This window comes from Hypanus sabinus, chromosome 11 (assembly GCF_030144855.1).
Source record: "Hypanus sabinus isolate sHypSab1 chromosome 11, sHypSab1.hap1, whole genome shotgun sequence".
NCBI classification, from domain to species: domain Eukaryota; kingdom Metazoa; phylum Chordata; class Chondrichthyes; order Myliobatiformes; family Dasyatidae; genus Hypanus; species Hypanus sabinus.
The window spans coordinates 408,880-430,079 of NC_082716.1; the positions used below are offsets into that span (position 1 = coordinate 408,880).

Here is a 21,200-nt window from a genome sequence, read left to right on the forward strand (position 1 = left end):
TGGCTCCAGTTCCCTAACACGGTTTGTCAGGAGCTGCAACTGGATGCACCTTTTGCAGGTGTAGTCATCAGGGACAACAGTGCTCGCCCTGACTTCCCACATACTGCAAACGGAGCACTCAGCTGCCCGAACTGCAGCCTCCATTATCTACTCCTAAGCTAATTAGATTAATTAAAGGAGCTTACCTGGCCTTACCTCACTTGGAGTGAAGCTCGTTCTCAGCCTCTGCTCACTTTTTAAATTCCCCCGCTGATCTCAGAGGCCGACTTTCATGCGCTTGCGCAGTCATGCCCCATTCAACCCCACCTCTGCCTGTTCTCGCTGAAGCCTGATTGAGCCAAAGCCATCCCGCTCTGCCTCAGTCCACTCCGACGATGGCCACTGTATATGGCAGTCTTTCTTTTAAATCTTTGGCGCGCTACGTCACGCGCCACGTCACGCGCCTGCGCAGTCTAGCCTCTTTGCCCCAATCAGTTAAAAAATAAAACAGCTTCTCTCCGAGCTTCTTTTACCTCTTCCCTCTCCGCCTCTTGCTTCGATTTAAAATATGAGGAACATTTGACTGCTCTTGGACTGTACTCCTTCGAGTTTAGAAGAATGAGGGTAGACCTCATAGAAACATTTTGAATGTTGAAAGGCACAGACAGAGTGGATGTGGCAAAGTTGGTTCCCACGGTGGGTGAGTCTAGTATGAGAGGGCATGAATTAAGGATTGAAGGACGCCCATTCAGAACAGAGATGCAAAGAAATTTTTTTAGCCAGAGGGTGGTGAATCTGTGGAATCTGTTTGCCACGGGTGGCAGTGAAGGCCAAGTCATTGGGTATATTTAAAGCAGAAATTGATAGGTATCTGAGTAGCCAGGGCATCAAAGGTTATGGTGAGATGGTGGGGGAGTGGGACTAAATGGGAGAATAGATCAGCGCATGATAAAATGGCGGAGTAGACGCGATGGGCTGAATAGCCGACTTCTGCTCCTTTGTCTTATGGTCTAATTTCCCTTACTCCAGTTAAACGCTTTTCTATCTTGTCTGTTCCTATCTCTCTCCAATTCTACTATAAAGGAGATAGATTTTGTTGATAGAATTATGATCACTATTTTCAAAATGCTAGCCCACTGAGAGATCTGACACCTGACCAGGTTCAGTTCCCAAAACTAAATCAAGTACAGCCTCTCCTCTTGTAGACTTATCTACATATTGTGTTAAGCAACCTTCCTGAACATACCTAACAAGCTTCACCCCATCTAAACCCCTTGCCCTAGGGAGATGTCAATCAATATTTGGGAAATGAAAATCTCCCATCACAACAACTCTGTTACTATTACACCTTTCCAGAATCTGTTTCCCTATCTGCTCTTCCATATCCCTGTTACTATTGGGCAGCCAGTAAAGTTATTGACCCCTTTCTGTTCCTAACCTCCACACACCCAGAGACTCCATAGACAACCCCTCCATGGAGTCCACTTTTTCTGCAGCCACGACACTATCTCTGATCAACAGTGCCACGCCACCTCTTTTGTCTCCCTCCTCGTCCTTTCTGAAACATCTAAAACCCGGCACTTGAAGTAACCATTCTTGTCCCTGAGCCATCCAAGTCTCTGTAATGGCCACCACATCATATCTCCAAGTACTGATCCATGCTCTAAGCTCATCCACTTTGTTCACAACACTCCTTGCGTTAAAATAAACACATCTTAAACCTTCGGTCTGAGCGCTTCCCTTCTCTATCACCTGCCTATCCTCCCTCACACACTGTCTCCTGGTTTTCTCTACTGGTGAGCCAGCCCTTTCTTCCCTAGTCTCTTCAGTTTGGTTCCACCCCCCAACAATTCTAGTTTAAACTCTCCCCAGTAGCCTTAGCAAACCTCCTCGGCAGGATATTGGTTCTCCTGGGATTAAAGTGTAACCCGTCCTTTTTGTACAGGTCACACCTGCCCCAAAAGAGGTTCCAATGATCCAGAAATCTGAATCCCTGCCCCCTGCTCCAATCCCTCTGCCACACATTTATCCTCCAGCTCATTCTATTCTATACTCACTGTCCTGAGATTACTACCTTTGAGGTCCTGCTTGTCAACTTCCTTCCTAACTCCCTGTAGTCTGTTTTCAGGACCTCTTCCCTTTTCCTACCTATGTCGTTGGTACCTGATGCACCATCAATAACTCACTCTGAAATGTAAGGCGAGATTTCGGCTTTTATTGACTGGAAGAAGGAACAAACAGTGAGTGACCACCATACTACATCCTGGAGACTGAGAGGCCGGGCTCAGGCCTTGATTGCCTTTATACAGGGGTCTGTGGGAGGAGCCACAGGAGCAGTCAGCAGTGGGCGTGTCCAGACAGGTATATGTAGTTCACCACAGTACCAATATGTACCTCTGGCTGTCCTCCCTCCCGCTTCAGGATATCTTGGACACAATCTGAAACATCCCAGACCCTGGCAACTGGGAGGCAAACTACCATCTGAGTTTCTTTCCTGCATCCACAAAATCGCCTGTCTGACCCCCTAATTATACAATCCCCTATCACTACTGCCTTCCTCTTCCTTTTCCTACTCTTCTGAGCTCCAAGGCCAGACTCTGTGCCAGAGGTACGACCACTGTTGCTTCCCCCAGATAGTCTGTCCCCGCCAACAGTACTCAAACAGGAGTACTTATTGTCAAGGGGTACAGTCACAGGGGTACTCTCTAGTAACTGACTCTTCCACTTCCCCCTCCTGACTGTGACCCACTTGTCTGTCTCCTGTGGCCCCAGTGTGTCCACCTGCCTGTAACTCCTCTCTATTACCTCTATCATTAAGGACATTATTAAGCAGACTGCATCGTTTCACGGATAGGTTTGCCAAAGGACATGCATGGTCTGACCAATTTACTGGAAGATGTACCAGGCAGGTGGATAGTGGGAACTGGGTGGGTGAGCTGTAGTTGGATTTCCAGGAGACATTTGTTAAGATGCCATAAAAGGATATTCCAGTGTACACACAGGGTGAAGGACAAAGTATCGGCAGTGGATAGCTGAGAGGAAACAAAGTCAGGAAAAGGGGTTGTATTCGGATTGTCCATCATTACCTGATAATGTGCTTCAGCAAATAGTCGTAAGACACGATTGTACTCTATACAAAGATACTTGGGCCAGCAAGCTGTGAGTAAAGTCTGCATTGGCACAGAAATGTATTCAGTAAGTGGACACAATGCAGGAAAGTGTAATTGTATCCATAATGAAAATCATCTGTTATGCGTTTCACAGGACAGTGAGTGCCCAATGGGGATCAGTAACTGGGCTCAGGGTGGAGCAGTAGGAGGAGGGAGATGGGGTGGGGGGAACTGGGGAGGGGGAGAGAGGGAGGAGGGGATGGGGTGAGGGAAAAGGGGAGATGGGAAGAAGGAAATGGGAAGATGGGATGGGGATATGGGAAGGGGTGATAGGGTGGGGGAGATAGTAAAGGGAGATGGGGAGGATATGGGGAGGGAGAGTGGGAGATAGAGTGGGTGGGATATGTGGGGAAATGTGGAAAGTGAGGGGGAGATGGGGTGGGTGGGGAAGATGGAGAGATGAGGTGGAGTAGATGGGGAGATGGGGTGCGGGAGATAGGTGGGAGATGGGAATGGGTTTGCGGAGATGCGGAATTGATATGGGGGAGATGAGGCGGGAACATGGGGTGGGAGAGAAGGGGAGTGGGAGGTGGTTAGATGGGGTGGGGTAGATGGGAAAGGGGAGATGGGAAAGAGGAGATGGGGTGAGGGAGAAGGGGAAATGGGTAGATGGTGTGGGGGAGATGGGTAGGGATTGTGGATATGGTATGGGGAGATGTACAGATAACAAAATGGGGAGGGGAAATGGGAAGGTGGAGTGGGAGAGATCGGGTTGGGGAGATGGAGTGAGGGAGATTGGGAGGGGGAAATGGGGTGGGGTAGATGGGGAACTATGATGAGGGTGATGGGGAGACAGGTGGGAGGGATAGGAATATAGGGAATGGAAGATGTGGAGACAGGATTAGGGTGATGAGGTGAGGGAGAAGGGGAAATGGGTAGGTGTGGGGGAAATGGGGAGTGGGGAATGTTGATATGGAATGGGGAGATGCATAGATAGCAAAATGAGGAGGGGAAATGAGGAGATGGAGTAGGAGAGATGGGGTGAGGAGATGGGGAGTAGGTGGGGGAAATGGAGAAAATCCATCTCTCACATCCCATCCATCCAAGATGAGTAGATGGGATGTGAGAGATGGATTGGGGAGATGAGGAAATGGGAGTTGGGGTGGGGGAGATAGGGAGGGGGGGTGTGGTGAGGGAGATTAGACCATAAGACTAGAAGACATAGGAGCAGAATTAAGCCATTCAGCCTGAGTCTGCTTCACCATTCTATCATGGCTGATCCTGAAACCCACTCAACCTGCCTTCTCGCCATATCCTTTGATGCCCTGACCGATCAGGAAATGCTCAACTTCCACCTTAAAATACGCATGGACTTGGCCTCCATTGCAGTCAGTGGCAGAGCATTCCACAGATGGGGAGATGGGGTAGTGGAGATGGATGGGGGAGATGGAGTGGTGGAGTTGAGAAGATAATATGTAGGGGGAGATGGGGTGTGAGAGATTGAGACAGTGAGATGGGTAGATGGGGAGAGTGAGATGGGTAGATTGGGCAGTGGAGATGGGGAGAGGTGGTGGGGGAGATGGTGAGATGGGGAGATTTGGAGATGGGGTGAGGAATATGGGGAGGGGGAGATAGGGAGTTGAGGATGGGGAGCTGGGTTGACGAAGATGGGGAGATGGGAAGGAGAAGATGGGGAGACAGAGTGGCACAGATGGGTAGATGGGGAGGGGAAATAGGGAGACAGAGTGGGGGAAGTGGGTTGGGGACAATGGGTGACAAGATGAAGAGATGAGGTGGGATAGATGTGAGGATTGGGTGTGGGATATGGGGAGGGGGTTGGGATAGTGGAGATGGTGAAATGGGGTGGGGAGATGTGGAGAAGGTGTGGGGAAGATGGTGTGGTAGGGATGGGGAGGGGATGAGGGAGATGGAGTGAGGGCCATGGGGTGAGAGAAATATGGAAGGGAGATGGGAGGGAGGAGATGGGGAGATGGAGAGCTGGGAAAGGTGGTGTAAATGGTGAGATGGGGTTGGGGTAGGGAGATGCAGTGGTGAGATGGATTGGGAGATATGGAGAGAGAGGGAGATGGGAAGGTGGGGAGGGAGAGACAGGAAGATGGGGAGAAAGGCAGATAGGGAGATGGAGCGATGGGGATGGTTTATGTGGTGAGGGAGTTGGGTATGGGGAGGTGGGGAAAGGAGGAGATGGGGAGGGGAGATAGGTTGGAGTAGATGGAGATATAGGGAGGGGAGGTGGGGTGGCGAGATGTAGGGATGCGGTGGGAAAGATGGGGAAGGTGACAGAAATGGGGGAGATGGGGGGTGATGGAGTGAGGGATGGGGAGATAGGACGGATGGTGTAAATGGTGAGATGGGCAAGGGTAGATAGGAAGTTGCAATGGTGGAGATGGGTTGGGGAGATGGAGAGATGAGGGGTGAGATGGGGAGGAGGTCATAGGGTGAGGGAGTTGGTAAGATGGAGACAGGGAGGGGGGAGGAGAAGATGTGGAGATAGTGTGAGGGAGATGGGGTGTGGAAGGGGAGGGGGAAATGGGGTGGGCAAGATGGGATGAGGGAGATGGGGAGGGGGAGATGGGTTCATGAGGAAGGTGAGATTTAGAGGGTGAAATGGTATGGGGTAGATGGGTAGCTGTAGTGATGGAGATGGGGTCTTGAAGACAGGGAAGGTGAGTTGGGGGTGGGAGAGGTGGTGTTGGGAAGATGGGAGGTGGAGATAGGAAGTTGGTTTTGTGGAAAAGGGAAGATTGGAGTATAGGAGATGTGATTGGGAGATAGAGTGCAGAAATGGGAAGATTAGGTGGGGAAGTTATGAAAGTGCAGACCACAAAATGGGGTGGAAGAGATGGGGAAGGTGATGTCAGGAGATGCGGTGGGAATGGAGTGATGGATCTGGGGAGATAGGGACATAAGGTGGGTGGATAGGAAGATGGGGAGATTGGATGACGGCGATTGGGATATGGGGTGGGGGAGGGGGAGATAGTGGGGAAGATAGAGCAGTGGAGTAGGTTAGATGGGGTAAGTGGAGTTGGAGAGATAGGGTGGCGAGATGGGGAGAGGAAGATGGGATGGGAGAGGGGCTGTGAGAGTGGGATATGGGGTGAGGGACATGGTGGATGGGGAGTGGGAGATGGTGAGGAGTGAGGGAGATGGGTGGGGGAGATTGGCTGGTGGAAATGGAAATGTGGGGTTGGAGCAGATGGGTTAAGGGAAATGAAGGATGGAGTGGGGAGAGATAGGTATGGGGAGATGGGTTGACAGAGGGGAAGCTGTGGAGGGACAGATGGGGAAATTGGGCAGTGGAGATGGGATGGGGAAATAGGGTCTGGAGGGTTGGGAGGTGGAGGGGAGATAGGGAAATGGGACGACGTGACGAGGAGATGGGGTGGGTGAGATTTGGAGGTGGCATAATGGGGTGAGGTACATGGGGAGATGGGGTAGTGGATATGATGTGGGGTACATGGGGAGATGAGGTTGAGGAAACAGAAGTGTTGCAAGGATGAGGCTGAGGACGAACCCAAGTGCAGGACATTGGTGCAGAGGCAGAGTCCTGAGGCATCGTGAACGGGGAACCGGTATCCAGGAGAGTCTTTACACGGAGACAAGGTTTACGTAGAGTATCCAGGAAATGATGCGGAGCTTAGAACTGACAGTCCTAAGGAAATGAGGTTTACTCACACTAGAGTCGACCAACGAAGTGGCAAAGCAGGGCTGTGATGCCTGAGTTTTATCCCATGGTCGCTAATGGGAACCAGGTGTGCTGTAATTAGTGGAACTGGGAATAATTGGAAATCAGATGAGGGGATTAAGGCCCCATTCAGGAGGTAATAGCAAGGTGGGGAATTGCCAGACGGGACCATGACAGGAAGGTGTGGGGGAGATTGGGAGATGGCGAGATGATGTAAGTGGTGTTGGGTGATGGGGTAGGGGAGAGATGGGATGCAGGAGATGGGGAGGGAGAAATGGGGTGTGGGATCTGGGGCGGGAGAGATGAGGTGGGCGAGATGGGATGGGCAAGATTGGGAGATGGGTAGATGGGTGGGTGAGATTTGGAGATGGTGAGATGGGGTGAGGTAAACAGGGAGATGGGAAGGATAGATGAGATGGTGCAGATAGGAAGATGAGGATAGGGAAAGGGAAAGAGGAGTTGATGGGAGAGGGAGACATGGGAAGGGTGGGGTAGACAGGGAGATGGAGATGGGGAAGCCATGGGGTGAGGGAGTTGGAGAGAGGTAAGTGTGGAGGAGGGGAGTAGGAAATGGGGAGGTGGAGAGGGTGTGAGGAGGGTGGCTTGGGGTTTATAGGAAGATGGGATGGGGAAATGTGGTGATGGGTTGGGGTAGGTGAGAAATGGGGTGGAGGTGATGGGGATGTGGTGGGGAAGGTGGGGAGGGTGAAATGGGGGCTGGAGATGGGGTGAGGAAGATGAGGTGGGCGAGATGGGGAGTTGGGTGGTGGAGATTTGGAGATGATGAAATGGTATGGGGTAGATGGGGAGATGGGGTGAGGAAGATAGGGAGATGGAGACCAGGAGTTGTGGTGATGGAGATGGGAAGATGCAGTGACAAAAATGGGTAGATGTGGTGATGGAGAAGTAGAGCTACGGTGTTGAAAACAGGGAAAGTGAGATGGGTGGGGGGTGATGGTGTTGGGGAGATTGGGAAATGGGCTGGTGGGCAGGGTGTAATGGGGAGATGGGGTGGGGAGATAGGATGAAGGTGATGGAGAAATGGGGATAGGGAGATAGGAAGGGGGAGATGGGGTGAGGGGAAGAGGAAGATGGGAAGCGTGAGCTGGGTTGGGAAAGATGGAGAGATGGGATGGGGGCCATTTTGGAGATGGGTTGAGAGAGATAGGGAATTGGAGAGATGGGGGGAAAGGGGATGGGATGGGGTAAATGGGGTGATGGAGAGAGGGAATTTCAACTCCAAAGAGAATGGGGGTACGTCTACAGAGCCAGTGTTCTGTTCTGGGTGTCAGATATGAGATTTTCAGGAGACACCCAGCCTGCCCGATGGCCTTGTCTGTACCAGGTGCACCGAGATGCAGTTCCTCAGAGACTGTGTTAGGGAACTGCAGTTGCAGCTCAATGACCTTTGGTTTGTTAGGGAAAATGTTAGGTAGTCATCCCAATGCTACAGCAGACAAATAAATGGGTGGGGAAAGGGGGGCATCAGAGAGTGGACAGCACCCCTTTGGTGTTACCTCTCAACAATGAGTATTCCATTTTGGGTACTGTTGGTTGGGGGGGGGGGGCAACAGCGGCCATACTTCTGGCACTGAGTCTGGTCCTGTAGCACAGAAGGGTAGACACTGAAGAGGATGGGAGCAGTAATAGGGGACTCTATAGTCAGCGTGACAGACAGGTGTTTCTGTGGACATGTGGACATAAAGGAAACACAAATGGTATTTTGCCTCCCAGGTGCCAGGATCTGAGATATTTCTGTACATGTCCACAATATCCTGAAAAGGGAGGGTGAGCAACCAGAATTCATGGCACATATTGGTACCAACGACATAGCTAAAAAAAGGAGGAGGTCCTGAAAAAATAATAAAGGGAGTTAGGAAGGAAGCTGAGAAGCAAGACCTCAAGGGTAGTAATCTTAGTATTGCTCCAAGTGCCACACGACAGTGAGCAGGGGAATAAAATGAAGTGGCATATAAATGTGTGGCTGAAGAATTGAAGTAGAGTGTAGGGATGCAGATTTCTGGATAAGTGGAACCTCTTCTGGGGCAGGTGGGACCTGCACAAAGGGGACAGGTTGCACCTGAATCGGAGGGGGACCAATATTCTTGCGGGCAGATTTACTAGAGCTATTGGGAGTGGTTTAAACTAATATGGCAAAGGGATGGGAATCAGGATGATAGAGCTGAGCTTGAGCCAGCAGATTTACAAGTAGATGATGGGTGTAACATAAACATAAGGAAGGACAAGCCAGTGATTGGGTTCAAAGGCAGACAGAGCAAAGAGTTAAATTGTACTATACAGGCAAAATTCAAAAGTGCAAAGAATGCAGGACTGAAGGTGCTGTATTTAAATGCATGTAGCATTTGAAATAAGGTGGATGAACTCATGGCACAATTAGAGATTGGTTGGTATAACATTGTGGGCAATACTGAGTCGTGGCTGAAAGAAGGCCATAGGTGGGAGTTCAACATCCAAGGATATGCTTTGCATTGCAAGGACAGGCAGGAAGGCATAGATGGTGGTGTGTTCCTGTTGGTAAGAGATGGAAGCAGATCTTTAGAAAGTTGGTGACAATGGGTCAGAGAATATTGAATCTTTGTGGGTGGAGTTAAAAAATTGCAAGGGTAAAAAACCATTAATGGAAATGTATATAGGCCTCCAAATAGTAGCCAAGATGTGGGGTTGAGATTTCAAGATGAGCTGGAAAAGGCATGTAATAAGACCATAAGACACAGGAGCAGAATTGGGCCATTCAGCCCATCAAGTCTCCTGGATTCCACTCATACCCAATAAACCTGCCTTCTCGACATATCATTTGATGTCCTGACCGATTGAAGAATGATCCACTTCTGCCTTAAATATACCAAAGGACTTGGCCTCCACTGCAGTCTGTGGCAGAACATTCCACAGACTTACTATTTTCTGGCTAAAAATTTACCTCTTAGTTCTGTTTTCAGGGGTCAGCACTCAATTTTGTGGCTGTGCTTTCAAGTTCTGAATTTGCCACCAGAGAAAACATCCTTTCCACATCAACCCTATCTACTCCTTTCAACACTTGGTAGGGTTCGATGACAGCCCCCCACATTCTTCTGATTTCCAGTGAGTACAGGAACAAAGCTTCTAAACGCTGCTCATACGTTAGCCCCCTCATTCCCAAAATCATGCTCATGAAACTCCGCTGGACTCTCTCCAACAGCAACACATCCTTTCTGAGATACTGAGCCCCAAACTGTTGATAATACTTTAACTGTGGTCTGACTATTAAATCATAAGATATAGAAGCAGAAGTAGGACATTCGGCCTGTCAAGTCTGCTGTGTCATTCAATCATGGGCTGATCCAATTCTTCCAGTCATCCCCACTCTTTTGCCTTCTCCCCATACCCTTTGATGCCCTGGCTAATCAAGAACCTAGTGTCTTATAAAGACTCAGCATTATCTCCTTGCTTTTATAAGAACATAAGCAACAGGAGCATAAGTAGGCTATCTGGCCCATCGAGCCTACTCCACCATTCAATAAGATCTTGGCTGATCTGAACATGGACTCATCTCCTCCTGCCTGCCTTTTCCCCTAATTCCCATATGATACAAAAATCTGTCCAACCTTGTCTGAAACTTACCAGCCACTGAAGTAAGACTCACTGGTCTGTAATTGCCTGGGCTATCTCTACTCCCTTTCTTGAATAATGGAACAATATCTGCAACCCTCCAATCCTGCAGAACCTCTCCCGTCCCCACTGATGCTGCAAGGATCATTGCCAGAGGCTTAGTAATCTCCTCCCTCGCCTCTCATATTAGCCTGGGGTACATCTTGTCTGATCCCGGTGACTTATCTAACTTAATGCTTCCCAAAAGCTCCAGCACATCCTCTTTCTTAATAGCTACATGCTCAAGCTTTTCAGTCCGCTGTAAGTCATCACTACAATGCCAAGATCCTTTTCCGTAGTGAATACTGAAGCAAAGCACTCATTTAGTACCTTTGCTATCTCCTCCGGTTCCATACACACTTTACCATTGTCACAATTGATTGGTCCTACTCTCTCACGTCTTATCCTCTTGCTCTTCATATACTTGTAGAATGCCTTGGGGTTTTCCTAATCTTGTCTGCCAAGGTTTTCTCATGGCCCCTTCTGGCTCTCCTAATTTCCTTCTTAAGCTCCTTCTTGCTAGCCTTATAATTTTCTAGATCTCTATCATTACCTAGTTTTTTGAACCTTTCCTAAGCTCTTCTTTTCTTCTTGACTAGATTTACAACAGCCTTTATTACACACTCAATCTGTAAATTAACCTTCTTGGAGTCTTCACTTGGATTCCTAAGTCCCTCTGCACCTCTGATGTTTGAATCTTCTCCACATTTAGATAATAGTGTTATGAGTGATGAACAGACCTGATGGTCAATGGGGTGCAGAGTGAACCATTCCTAACCCCGCCTCCTGAGAACTACGAACTATTGCTGTTGCTATGCTGCTATTGAGAGAGAGATAAAGCCCAGGCAAGAACATTTGCTACAGATAAGAGGGGGAGAGAGACTGTTGATTTACTGTATTATGACTCTTCCTGACTTTACTTTGCTCGTTAACATTCCTCAGGAGATAGCAGGAGTGGCTTGATTTGATAGACACAGTCATTCAGAATTGATGGATAGCTGAGACCCCGTGAGTGGGGATAAAAGACAGGTCTGGAGAGACACCCTTCAGACACGCCAATGGACATTAACTGAGTGTTGGGAACCCACAGAAAGCTGGGAGCTTCGGAGACCTAACCAGGAGATCGGTCAGTAAAGCTCACAGTGTTACAGCAGGAAAGGTGGGGACTTGTGTGTGTGTCCACTCATGCCAGAGTGATGAGTCCACCACAGAAGAATGGTCTAGCTGAAGGACGGAGGGGTCATAACTGAATGGCCACAACAACATGACGGATTAAGAAAGCAACGGAAGGTTTGGCTGCTGCAGCTGTTACATCTCGCTCTCTCTCTCTCTCTCTCCAACGATTTCAATACAACAACCATAACTACTTCAGCATTTATGAACTGAACTCTATACTTTCCTATGACAATTCATTTACCCCTAGACATCGATAGAGCTTGTTTATTATTATTATTATTCCTACACTTTTAGGTTTATTACTGCTAACTTATTTTATATGTATATTTGCATTTTTGATATTGTATTGTGTAGTTTACTAATAAACACCTTTAGTTTGGTACCACCAGACTCTCAACAGATTCTTCTTTCTCTGCTGGTCAGACACCCAGTTACGGGGTAAGTAACAATAGTCTGCACTATTCTTCCTCTTACCAAAATCATTACCATTCATTTCCCAACATTGTATTCCCTTTGCCACTTTTTTGCCCATTCTTCCAATTTGTATCAGTCCTGCTGCTATCGCATTGCTTCCTCAGCACTTCCTTCCCCTGCACCTGTCTTTGTATCATAGGACCATAAGACATTGAAGTGGAATTAGGCCATCTGGCCCATCGAGTCTGCTCCACCATTCAATCAGGGCTGATCCTTTTTTTCTATCTCCCCCTCAATCCCAGTTCCCGGCCTTCTCCTCATAGCATTTGATGCCATATCCAATCAAGAACTGATCAATCTCTGCCTTAAATACACCCAACAATCTGATACAACCAAGTACCTGGCCGCCACAGCTGTATGTGGCAACAAATTCCACAAATTCACCAGCCTTTGGCTAAAAAAATTTCTCTGCATCTGTTTTGAAAGGGCATCGCTCTATCCTGAGGCTATGCCCTCTTGTCCTAGACTCTCCCACCATGGGAAACATCCTTTCCACGTCTAGGCCTTGCAAGATTGGAAAGGTTTCAATGAGATCCCCTCCCATCCTTCTGAATTCCAGCGAGTACAGACCCAGAGCCATCAAACGATCCTTGTAGATAACCCTTTCATTCCTGGGATTGTCCTTGTGAACCCCTCTACACCCTCTCCAATGCCAGCACATCTTTTCTAAGGTAAGAGGCCCAAACCTGTTCACAATACTGAAGGTGAAGCCTCAGCGTCACATATTTGCTCTTGTATTCTAGACCTCTTGAAATGAATGCCAACATGGCATTTGCCTTCCTCACCACCCATTCAACCTGCATTAACCTTCAGGGTGTTCTGCCAAAGACTCCAAAGTCCCTCTGTATCTCAGATATCTGGATTTTCTCCCCATATAGAAAATAGTCTGCACATTGATTTCTACTGCCAAAGTGCATGACCATGCATTTTCCAACATTGTATTTCATTTGCCACTTTCTTGCCCATTCTCCTAACCTGTCTAAATCCTTCCACATCCTATCTGTTTCCGCAATACTACCTGACTCTCCCCCACCCTTCGTATTATCTGCAAACTTTTCCACAAAGCTACCCCTGCTCAAGGTGGTGGAGATGGGGAAGGTGAGATGTGGGGGGGGGGTGAAGATGGGGAGATGAGGTGGGGGAGAAGGAGTGGGGCAAATGGGCTGGGTGAAATGAGTAGATGGGACATAGAGTGGGGGAAATGGGAGTGTATAAATGGGGAGATAGGATGAAGGCGATGGAGAGACGGGGCTGGAGAAATTGGGAGGGGGAGATGTGGTGAGGGGAATAGCAAGATGGAGAGCAGAGATGAGATGGGGAAATGGAAATATAGGATGAGGGCAATGGGAAGATGGGGAGTTGGGGTGGGAAAGATGGGAATATGGGGTGAGGGAAATGGGGAGTTGGGGTGCAGAAGGGAAAGGGAGATAGGGTGAGGGAAATGGGTAGATGGGGATATGGGGAGGGGGAGATGAGAAAATAGGGAGAGAGAAATAGGAAGATGGGGAGACAGGGTGGAGTAATGGGGAGGGTGGGAGAGATGTTGGGAGAGAAAGAGAAATGGGTTTGGGGAGATGTGGTGGGAGAGAAAGGTAGATGGGGTGATGGAAATGAAAGATGTGGGGGAGATGGTGAGATTGGGTGGGGGAGCTGGGATATGCAAGATGAGGTGGGGAGATGTAAAGATAGGGGGATGGGGTTGGGGACTTGAGTGGGAAAAGGCAGCACAAAATTATTCTGTCCTTACCTGACCCCAGAGCTGAGGGCAATGGGTGAGTGTGAGAGACAGGAGAGGGTATCAATCACCTGGGGAAGAAGACAACAGTGATATTATTGATGGTCTGAATTGTTGCCCCTGACCAACATTCTTTACCCAGGCATGATCCACCCGCTTCTCCCCATACCTTTCATTCATCAGCCCTCCATACTCTCCCTCCCATCATATCGTTATACTCGTACATCAGCACAGAGACTCCACACATCCCTACCTCCTAGCCAGACCGTTTTACCCTTCCATTTCTCACTTTCACCAACCCTTTTACCCTTCCATTTCTCTGTGCACCCCTCAGGCCTCCACACTCCCTGTCTCTGTAACCCACTCCAGCCCCTATATTCTTCTCTGTCTTTGTAACCTCCTCCGGCCTGTACAACCCTCCCAGTCCTTTGATACCCTTCTGGCCCCTACACTCTCTCTATCTCCGTAATCCACTCTGGCCACTGCAGCTTTCCGTCTCTGTAACCACCCTCCCAGCCCTGACAACCCTCCCTGCCTCTATAACTTTTGATCACTACATCCCTCTCCCTCTCTCTGTAACCACATCTGCAGAAAAAAGTACAGTTGTGGTTTCTGATATAACACTCAAAGTGTTATATCACAATGCACGGAGTATAAGAAATAAGGTGGATGATTTTGTTAAACAATTACAGAATGTCAGGTATAATATTGTGGCCATCACTGAATCATGGCTGGAGGATGGTTGAAGTTGGAAGCTAAATTTCTAAGGTTACACATTGTATCATTGGGATAGGACATAGGCAGAGAGGGTGGGGTGGCTCTGCTGATAAAGAATGGCATCAAATCAGTGGAAAGATATGACATAGGATCAGAAGATGTTGAATTCTTGTGGGTTGAGTTAAGAAACTGAAAGGGTAGAAGGACCCTGCTGACAGTTATAAACAGGCTTCCCAACAGTAGCTGGGAGATGGATTACAGATTACAACAGAAAATAGAAAAGGTGTGTCAGAAAGGCAATGTTATGATAGTCTTGGGAGATTTCAATATGCAGGAATGTCAGATTGGAAATGAATCTCAAGAGATGAGTTTTTTAAATGCCTAAGAGATGGCTTTTTAGAGTGGTTTGTTGTTGAGCATACTACTGGATAGAAACATAGAAAATAGGTGCAGGAGTAGGCCATTCGACCCTTCGAGCCTGCACCGCCATTCAGTATGATCATGGCTGATCATCCAACTCAGAACCCTGTACCTGCTTTTTCTCCATACCCCCTGATCCCTTTAGCCACAAGGGCCATATCTAACTTCCTCTTAAGTATAGCCAATGAACCGGCCTCAACTGTTTCCTGTGGCAGAGAATTCCACAGATTCACCACTTTCTGTGTGAAGAAGTTTCTCCTCATCTTGGTCCTAAAAGGCTTCCCCTTTATCCTTAAACTGCGACCCCTCATTCTGGACTTCCCCAACATCAGAAACGATCATCCTGCATCTAGCCTGTCCAATCCCTTTAGAATTTTATACGTTTCAATAAGATCCCCCCCAATCTTCTAAATTCCAGTGAGTATAAGCCTAGTCAATCCAGTCTTTCTTCATATGAAAGTCTTGCCATCCCAGGAATCAATCTGGTGAACCTTCTCTGTACTCCCTCTATGGCAAGAATGTTTTTCTTCAGATTAGGGAACCAAAGCTGCACACAATATTCAAGGTGCGGTCTCACCAAGGCCTTGTACAACTGCAGTAAAACCTCCCGGCTCCTGTACTCAAATCCTTTTGCTATGAATGCCAACATACCATTTGCCTTTTTCACCGCCTGCTGTACCTGCATGCCCACCTTCAATGACTGGTGTACAATGACACCCAGGTCTCGTTGCATCTCCCCTTTTGCTAATCGGCCACCATTCAGATAATAATCTGTTTTCCTGTTCTTGCAACCAAAGTGGATAACCTCACATTTATCCACATTAAATTGCATCTGCCATGAATTTGCCCACTCATCTAACCTATCCAAGTCACCCTGCATCCTCTTAGCATCCTCCTCACAGCTAACACCGCCACCCAGCTTCGTGTCATCTGCAAACTTGGAGATGCTGCATTTAATTCCCTTGTCCAAATCATTAATATATATTGTAAACAACTGGGGTCCCAGCACTGAGCCTTGTGGTACCCCAATAGTCACTGCCTGCCATTCTGAAAAGGTCCCGTTTACTCCCACTCTTTGCTTCCTGTCTGCCAACCAATTCTCTATCCACATCAATACCATAACCCCAATACTGTGTGCTTTAACGTTGCACACTAATCTCCTGTGTGGGACCTTGTCAAAAGCCTTTTGAAAATCCAAATATACCACATCCACTGGCTCTCCCCTATCCACTCTACTAGTTACATCTTCAAAAAATTCTATAAGATTCGTCAGACATGATTTTCCTTTCACAAATCCATGCTGACTTTGTCCGATGATTTCACCTCTTTCCAAATGTGCTGTTACCACATCTTTGATAACCGACTCTAGCATTTTCCCCACCACTGATATCAGACTAACCAGTCTATAATTCCCCAGTTTCTCTCTCCCTCCTTTTTTAAAAAGTGGGGTTACATTAGCCACCCTCCAATCCTCAGGAACTAATCCAGAATCTAAGGAGTTTTGAAAAATTATCATTAATGCATCCATTATTTCTTTAGCTACTTCCTTAAGCTCTCTGGGATGAAGATCATCTGGCCCTGGGGATTTATCTGCCTTTAATCCCTTCAATTTACCTAACACCACTTCCCTACTAACATGTATTTCCCTCGGTCCCTTACTATTTCCGGAAGATTATTTATGTCCTCCTTAGTGAAGACAAAACCAAAGTAGTCATTCAATTGGCCTGCCATGTCTTTGTTCCCTGTGATCAATTCACCTGTTTCTGACTGTAAAGGACCTACATTTGTCTTGACCAATCTTTTTCTTTTCACGTATCTATAAAAGCTTTTACAGTCAGTTTTTATGTTCCCTGCCAGCTTTCTCCCATAATCTTTTTTCCCTTTCCTAATTAGGCCCTTTGTCCTCCTCTGCTATTCTGGATTTGGTGTTATGTAATGAACCAGAGGTGATCAAGGAGCTTAAGGCAAAATAACCCTTAGGAGGTAGAGATCACAATATGATGGAGTTGAACTTGAAATTTGATGGGAAGAAAGTAAAGAATGATATCGAAGTATTTCAGTAGAATAAAGGCAATTACAATGGTAAGAGAGAGAAGTTAGTCAACATAAATTGGAAGGACATGATAGCAGGGTTGACAGTAGAGCAGCAATGGTTTGAATTTCTGGGAAAAGTGAAGCAGCTGCAGGATAGAGGTATTCAAAAAAATGAAAAAATATACAAATGGCAAAATAGTACAACTGAGGCTGACAAGGGAAGTCAAAGCTAATGAAAAAGCAACTAAAAGAATCATATGGAGGGAAAAAGACAAAATATGAAAGCAAGCTAGCTGACAATATCAAGCTGGATAGTAAAATCTTTTTCAAGAATGTAAATAATAAAAGAGAGATGAAAGTGGATATAGGAATGCTTAAAAATGAGGCCAGAGAAATAACAACAGGGGACAAAGAGCTGGCAGATTAATTAAATAAGCATTTTACATCAGTCTTCACTGTGGAAGACACTGATACTGTGCCAGAGATTGAAGAGTACAAAGGAAGAGAAGTGAGTGCAGTTACTATTACAAGGGAAAAGGTGCTCATTGTGGAGGCATTAGTAATGATCTTTCAAAAATCATCGGACACTGGCATGGTGCCAGAGGACTGGAAAATTGCAAATTGCAAATTAGACTCAAAGAAAGGAGAAAGGCAGCAGAAAGGAAATTATAGACCAGTTATCCTGACTTCAGTGGCTGAGGAGATGTTGGAATCAATTGTTAAGGATGAGGTTATGGAGTACTTGGTGACACAGCACAAGATAGAACAAAGTCAGCGTGGTTTCCTTAAGGGAAAATCCTGCCTGATAAACCTGTAGGAATTGTTTGAGGAGATTACAGATAGGACAAATAAAGGGGATGCAGTGGATATTTGGACTTTCAGAAGGCCTTTGACAAGATGCCACACATGAGGCTGCTTACCAAGTTAAGAGCCCATGGTATGGACTGAGCCTGCCTGTGAATGGAGTAACAGCAGTTTCTGTGCTGCTCCTAGTCTTTTTCCTTCCCCCCAGTTTAAACTTTGAATTTAAAATTTTTAGTTGCTGTTTCTTGAAGGGGAACAACATGTCTTTGAGGAGTGGGAAGAACTTGTCTGAACCTAGTGATATAGGCAATGGAAAAGGAAAGATGCAAAAGGAAAGATGCAAAAGGAAAGATCTGATGAAATGCCATTGTGGGCCGAAGATATGGTTCGAACACTGAATTCAATTAAAGACCAACTGGAAAAGAACAGTAATGAAATGATGTAATTTCTGGGAAAACTTAAAGATATGGAAGTTCAAGTCATTACACATGAAGAGGAATTGAAGGCAACTAAGCAAAAATTGCTTGAAACTACTACTTGTTTGGAAAGATATCGAAATAAGATTATAGTCCTGGAAGCTAGGTCTTGCCAAAGGAATATATGAATTGTTGGGCTGCAGGAAAGAATCAAAAATGGAGACTTAACTGTTTACTTTGGTAAGCTTTTTTATACCTTATTTCCTACTATACTATCACAGCCGCCTACTATAGAAAGAGCACATAGATCGTTTAGTTCGAGACATCAAGATAAACTACGTGCTGTTTTGGTCTGTTTTCATCATTTTAAGATTAAGGATCAAATTCAAATAATGCGACAGGCAAGAAAGCAAAGAGTTTTCAGATTTGAGAAATCTGAGCTCCGTTTCTATGAAGATTATCCGAAGGAGGTAATGGAGCAAAAATCAAAATTTGCTCTGGTAATGAAACAGGCATATGAAAAGAAATTGCTTCCTTCCTTGCGTCACCCAACAAGAATTAAAGTTTTTCCTCCCAATTCTCGTATATTTTTTGATCCTAAAGTTGCACTGGCATTTGTTCAAACCATACCTGCTGTAACTTACGATTGAACTGTCTGGAAGGTCAGTTAACATTTCTGAAAGAAGATTTATGAAGATCAGGGGACTTGTTCATTATTGTATATCATCAGTTTGTTTTGGAAAGAAGATTTATGGTTCAAGTATGACTGTTTAAATGGTTATTTGGACATTTGGCTGAGAAAAAGATAACAGGACTTACTCCTTTAACCTAATATTTGTTTTTTTTTGTTTTTTCTTAATTAACTAACTGGTAGTTTTTCCTACTAATGGGGTTATTTTCTTATATATATATATATATATATATATATATACACACACACACACACACTTAGCGGAGGTTTCAATTATTCATATAATATTATTAGTTATTAATATTATTAGAGGGTCATATTAATATTATTAGAGGGTCAGCACAACATTGTGGGCTGAAGGGTCTGTAATGTGCTGTATTACTCTACGTTTCTATGTTAGTTGGTAGCTTTGAAAATTTAGTTGGGTTAAATATACTATTAATGTTTCTCCTTGCTTTTTTCTTTTAGCTTTTTTTAAAAGAAAATTGTGTTGATTTGCTATTAAGTACTATGCTTGGTTTCTCTAGGTAATATATTTTAAATCTTAATAACTATTTATCTTTTAAAATTTCTTTTTAATATATTAGCATGTTTTTTTACATAATAGAATATTATAGCATCTTAAAACTGAATTTAAAGCTTTTTTAGGGGATCTAATGTTAAATTTAAGATGGCACTAGTTTTTCTTCTTATGAGATAATTTTTTGGTTTTTTCTTTGTTAAAAAAAGATTAAATATAAACATGGGATAGTTTGCAGATGCTGGAATGTAAACTTTTTTTTCTGTTGAGACTTTCTCGTTTCTCTTACAAGGTCAGTGGATTTCATCTTTTTTTTAAACTGGGGGCATGGTAGAGAACCTTTTAAAATTTTCTTTGGACAGACAGAGCAGTCTAGGCTTCGTTTTTGTATCACAGGGTGCTTGCTTTTTTCTGAGCTGTGGGGGGAGGGGGGTGGGGTTAGAGTTAGGGGTTTTTTTTCCATTGGGTGGTTCCGGAGCATGCGTGTTTTTTATGTAGTTGTATTCTTCATTGCCGCCATTTTTGATCATCCTATATTGGTATGTGGTCTGCGCATGTGTAAAGTAGAATAAAATTAGAATATGGTATTTAAATGGGTTAATATAATAAGTTGGAATGTATGTGGTTGGAATCATCCTATCAAACGAAAAAAGACTTTTAAAATCATTAATCGATTCCAGCCTGATATAATATTTGCCCAAGAGACGTATATTAGGGTGGGAGATCAAGACAGATTTTTTGGATTGTGGAATGGTTTGAAATTTCACTCTACTTCTCAAAGTAAAACTAAAAGGGTGTCTATTTTTATTAAATCCAATATTTTGTTCCTTCAAGAGGATATTAAGTCAGATTTTAATGGTTGATTTTTAATTGTTAAAGGAGTAATTTGTAATAGAAAAGTTGTTTTGGTCAATTTGTATGGTCCTAACTTAGATGATGTTTTTTTTTTAAATTGTATTTGCTCTATTGCCTGATTTAAATGAATATATGTTGATAATGGGCAGGGATTTTAACTGTTGTTTAAATCCCTTGATTGACAAGAAGTCAACCAATCAGCGTCTTCCAAATCGCTCTGAGTCACTTATTAATTCCGTTTTGACTGATTTTGGGTTGATTGAACTATGGAGATATTTACACCCTGATGACAGAGAATATTCTTTTTTCTCACGTTTATAGAAAATATTCGAGGATCGATTACATTATAGTTGACCCTCGCCTCTTGCCTAGTGTTAAGAATTGTGAATATGATGCTATTGCTATATCTGATTATGTGCTTTTGAGATTGTCTTTCGAATTGATGATGTCATCCTTGCCTGCCCACCTTGGCGCCTATCCCAAACATTATTGCAAAATTCTGACTTTGTTAGTTTGAAACCCAGATAAAAGAATTTTTTCTTTTTAATGATATAGAGGGTATGTCTAAATTAATCATACGGGATACATTTAAAGCATTTCTACGTGGTCAGATCATTTCTTATTCAGCTAGGCTTAAAAAACAGACTAAAGTAGAATTAGATAAGATTTCAAAACAAATTAAAGATTTAGATAATATTTATGTGATTTCCCCTAATATTGACTTATTTAAACAAAGGATGGAACTTCAATCACAATATAATTTATTATTAACTCCTATTGAAGGCTACTTGCTTAAGCTAAAAAGTCAATTTTATATGTTTGGAGATAAAAAATAGCAAACTGCTTGCATCTCAATTAAAAATGGCCAGAGCCAAAAAGCAAATTTTGAAAATTTGTAGGAAAGATGGCACTGCGGCT

The 21,200-nt window shown here is 45.1% G+C and overlaps 1 protein-coding gene across 1 annotated transcript in view; it reads right to left on the minus strand.

Annotated features, from left to right (window-relative positions):
* Window positions 1-21,200, minus strand: part of LOC132401643 (guanine nucleotide exchange factor VAV3) — a 451,830-nt gene that overhangs the window by 288,881 nt on the left and 141,749 nt on the right. The window contains exon 3 of the mRNA XM_059983657.1: window positions 13,838-13,896. Within this exon, the coding sequence (XP_059839640.1) occupies window positions 13,838-13,896 (59 nt within the window). The remainder of the gene's footprint in view (window positions 1-13,837; window positions 13,897-21,200) is intronic.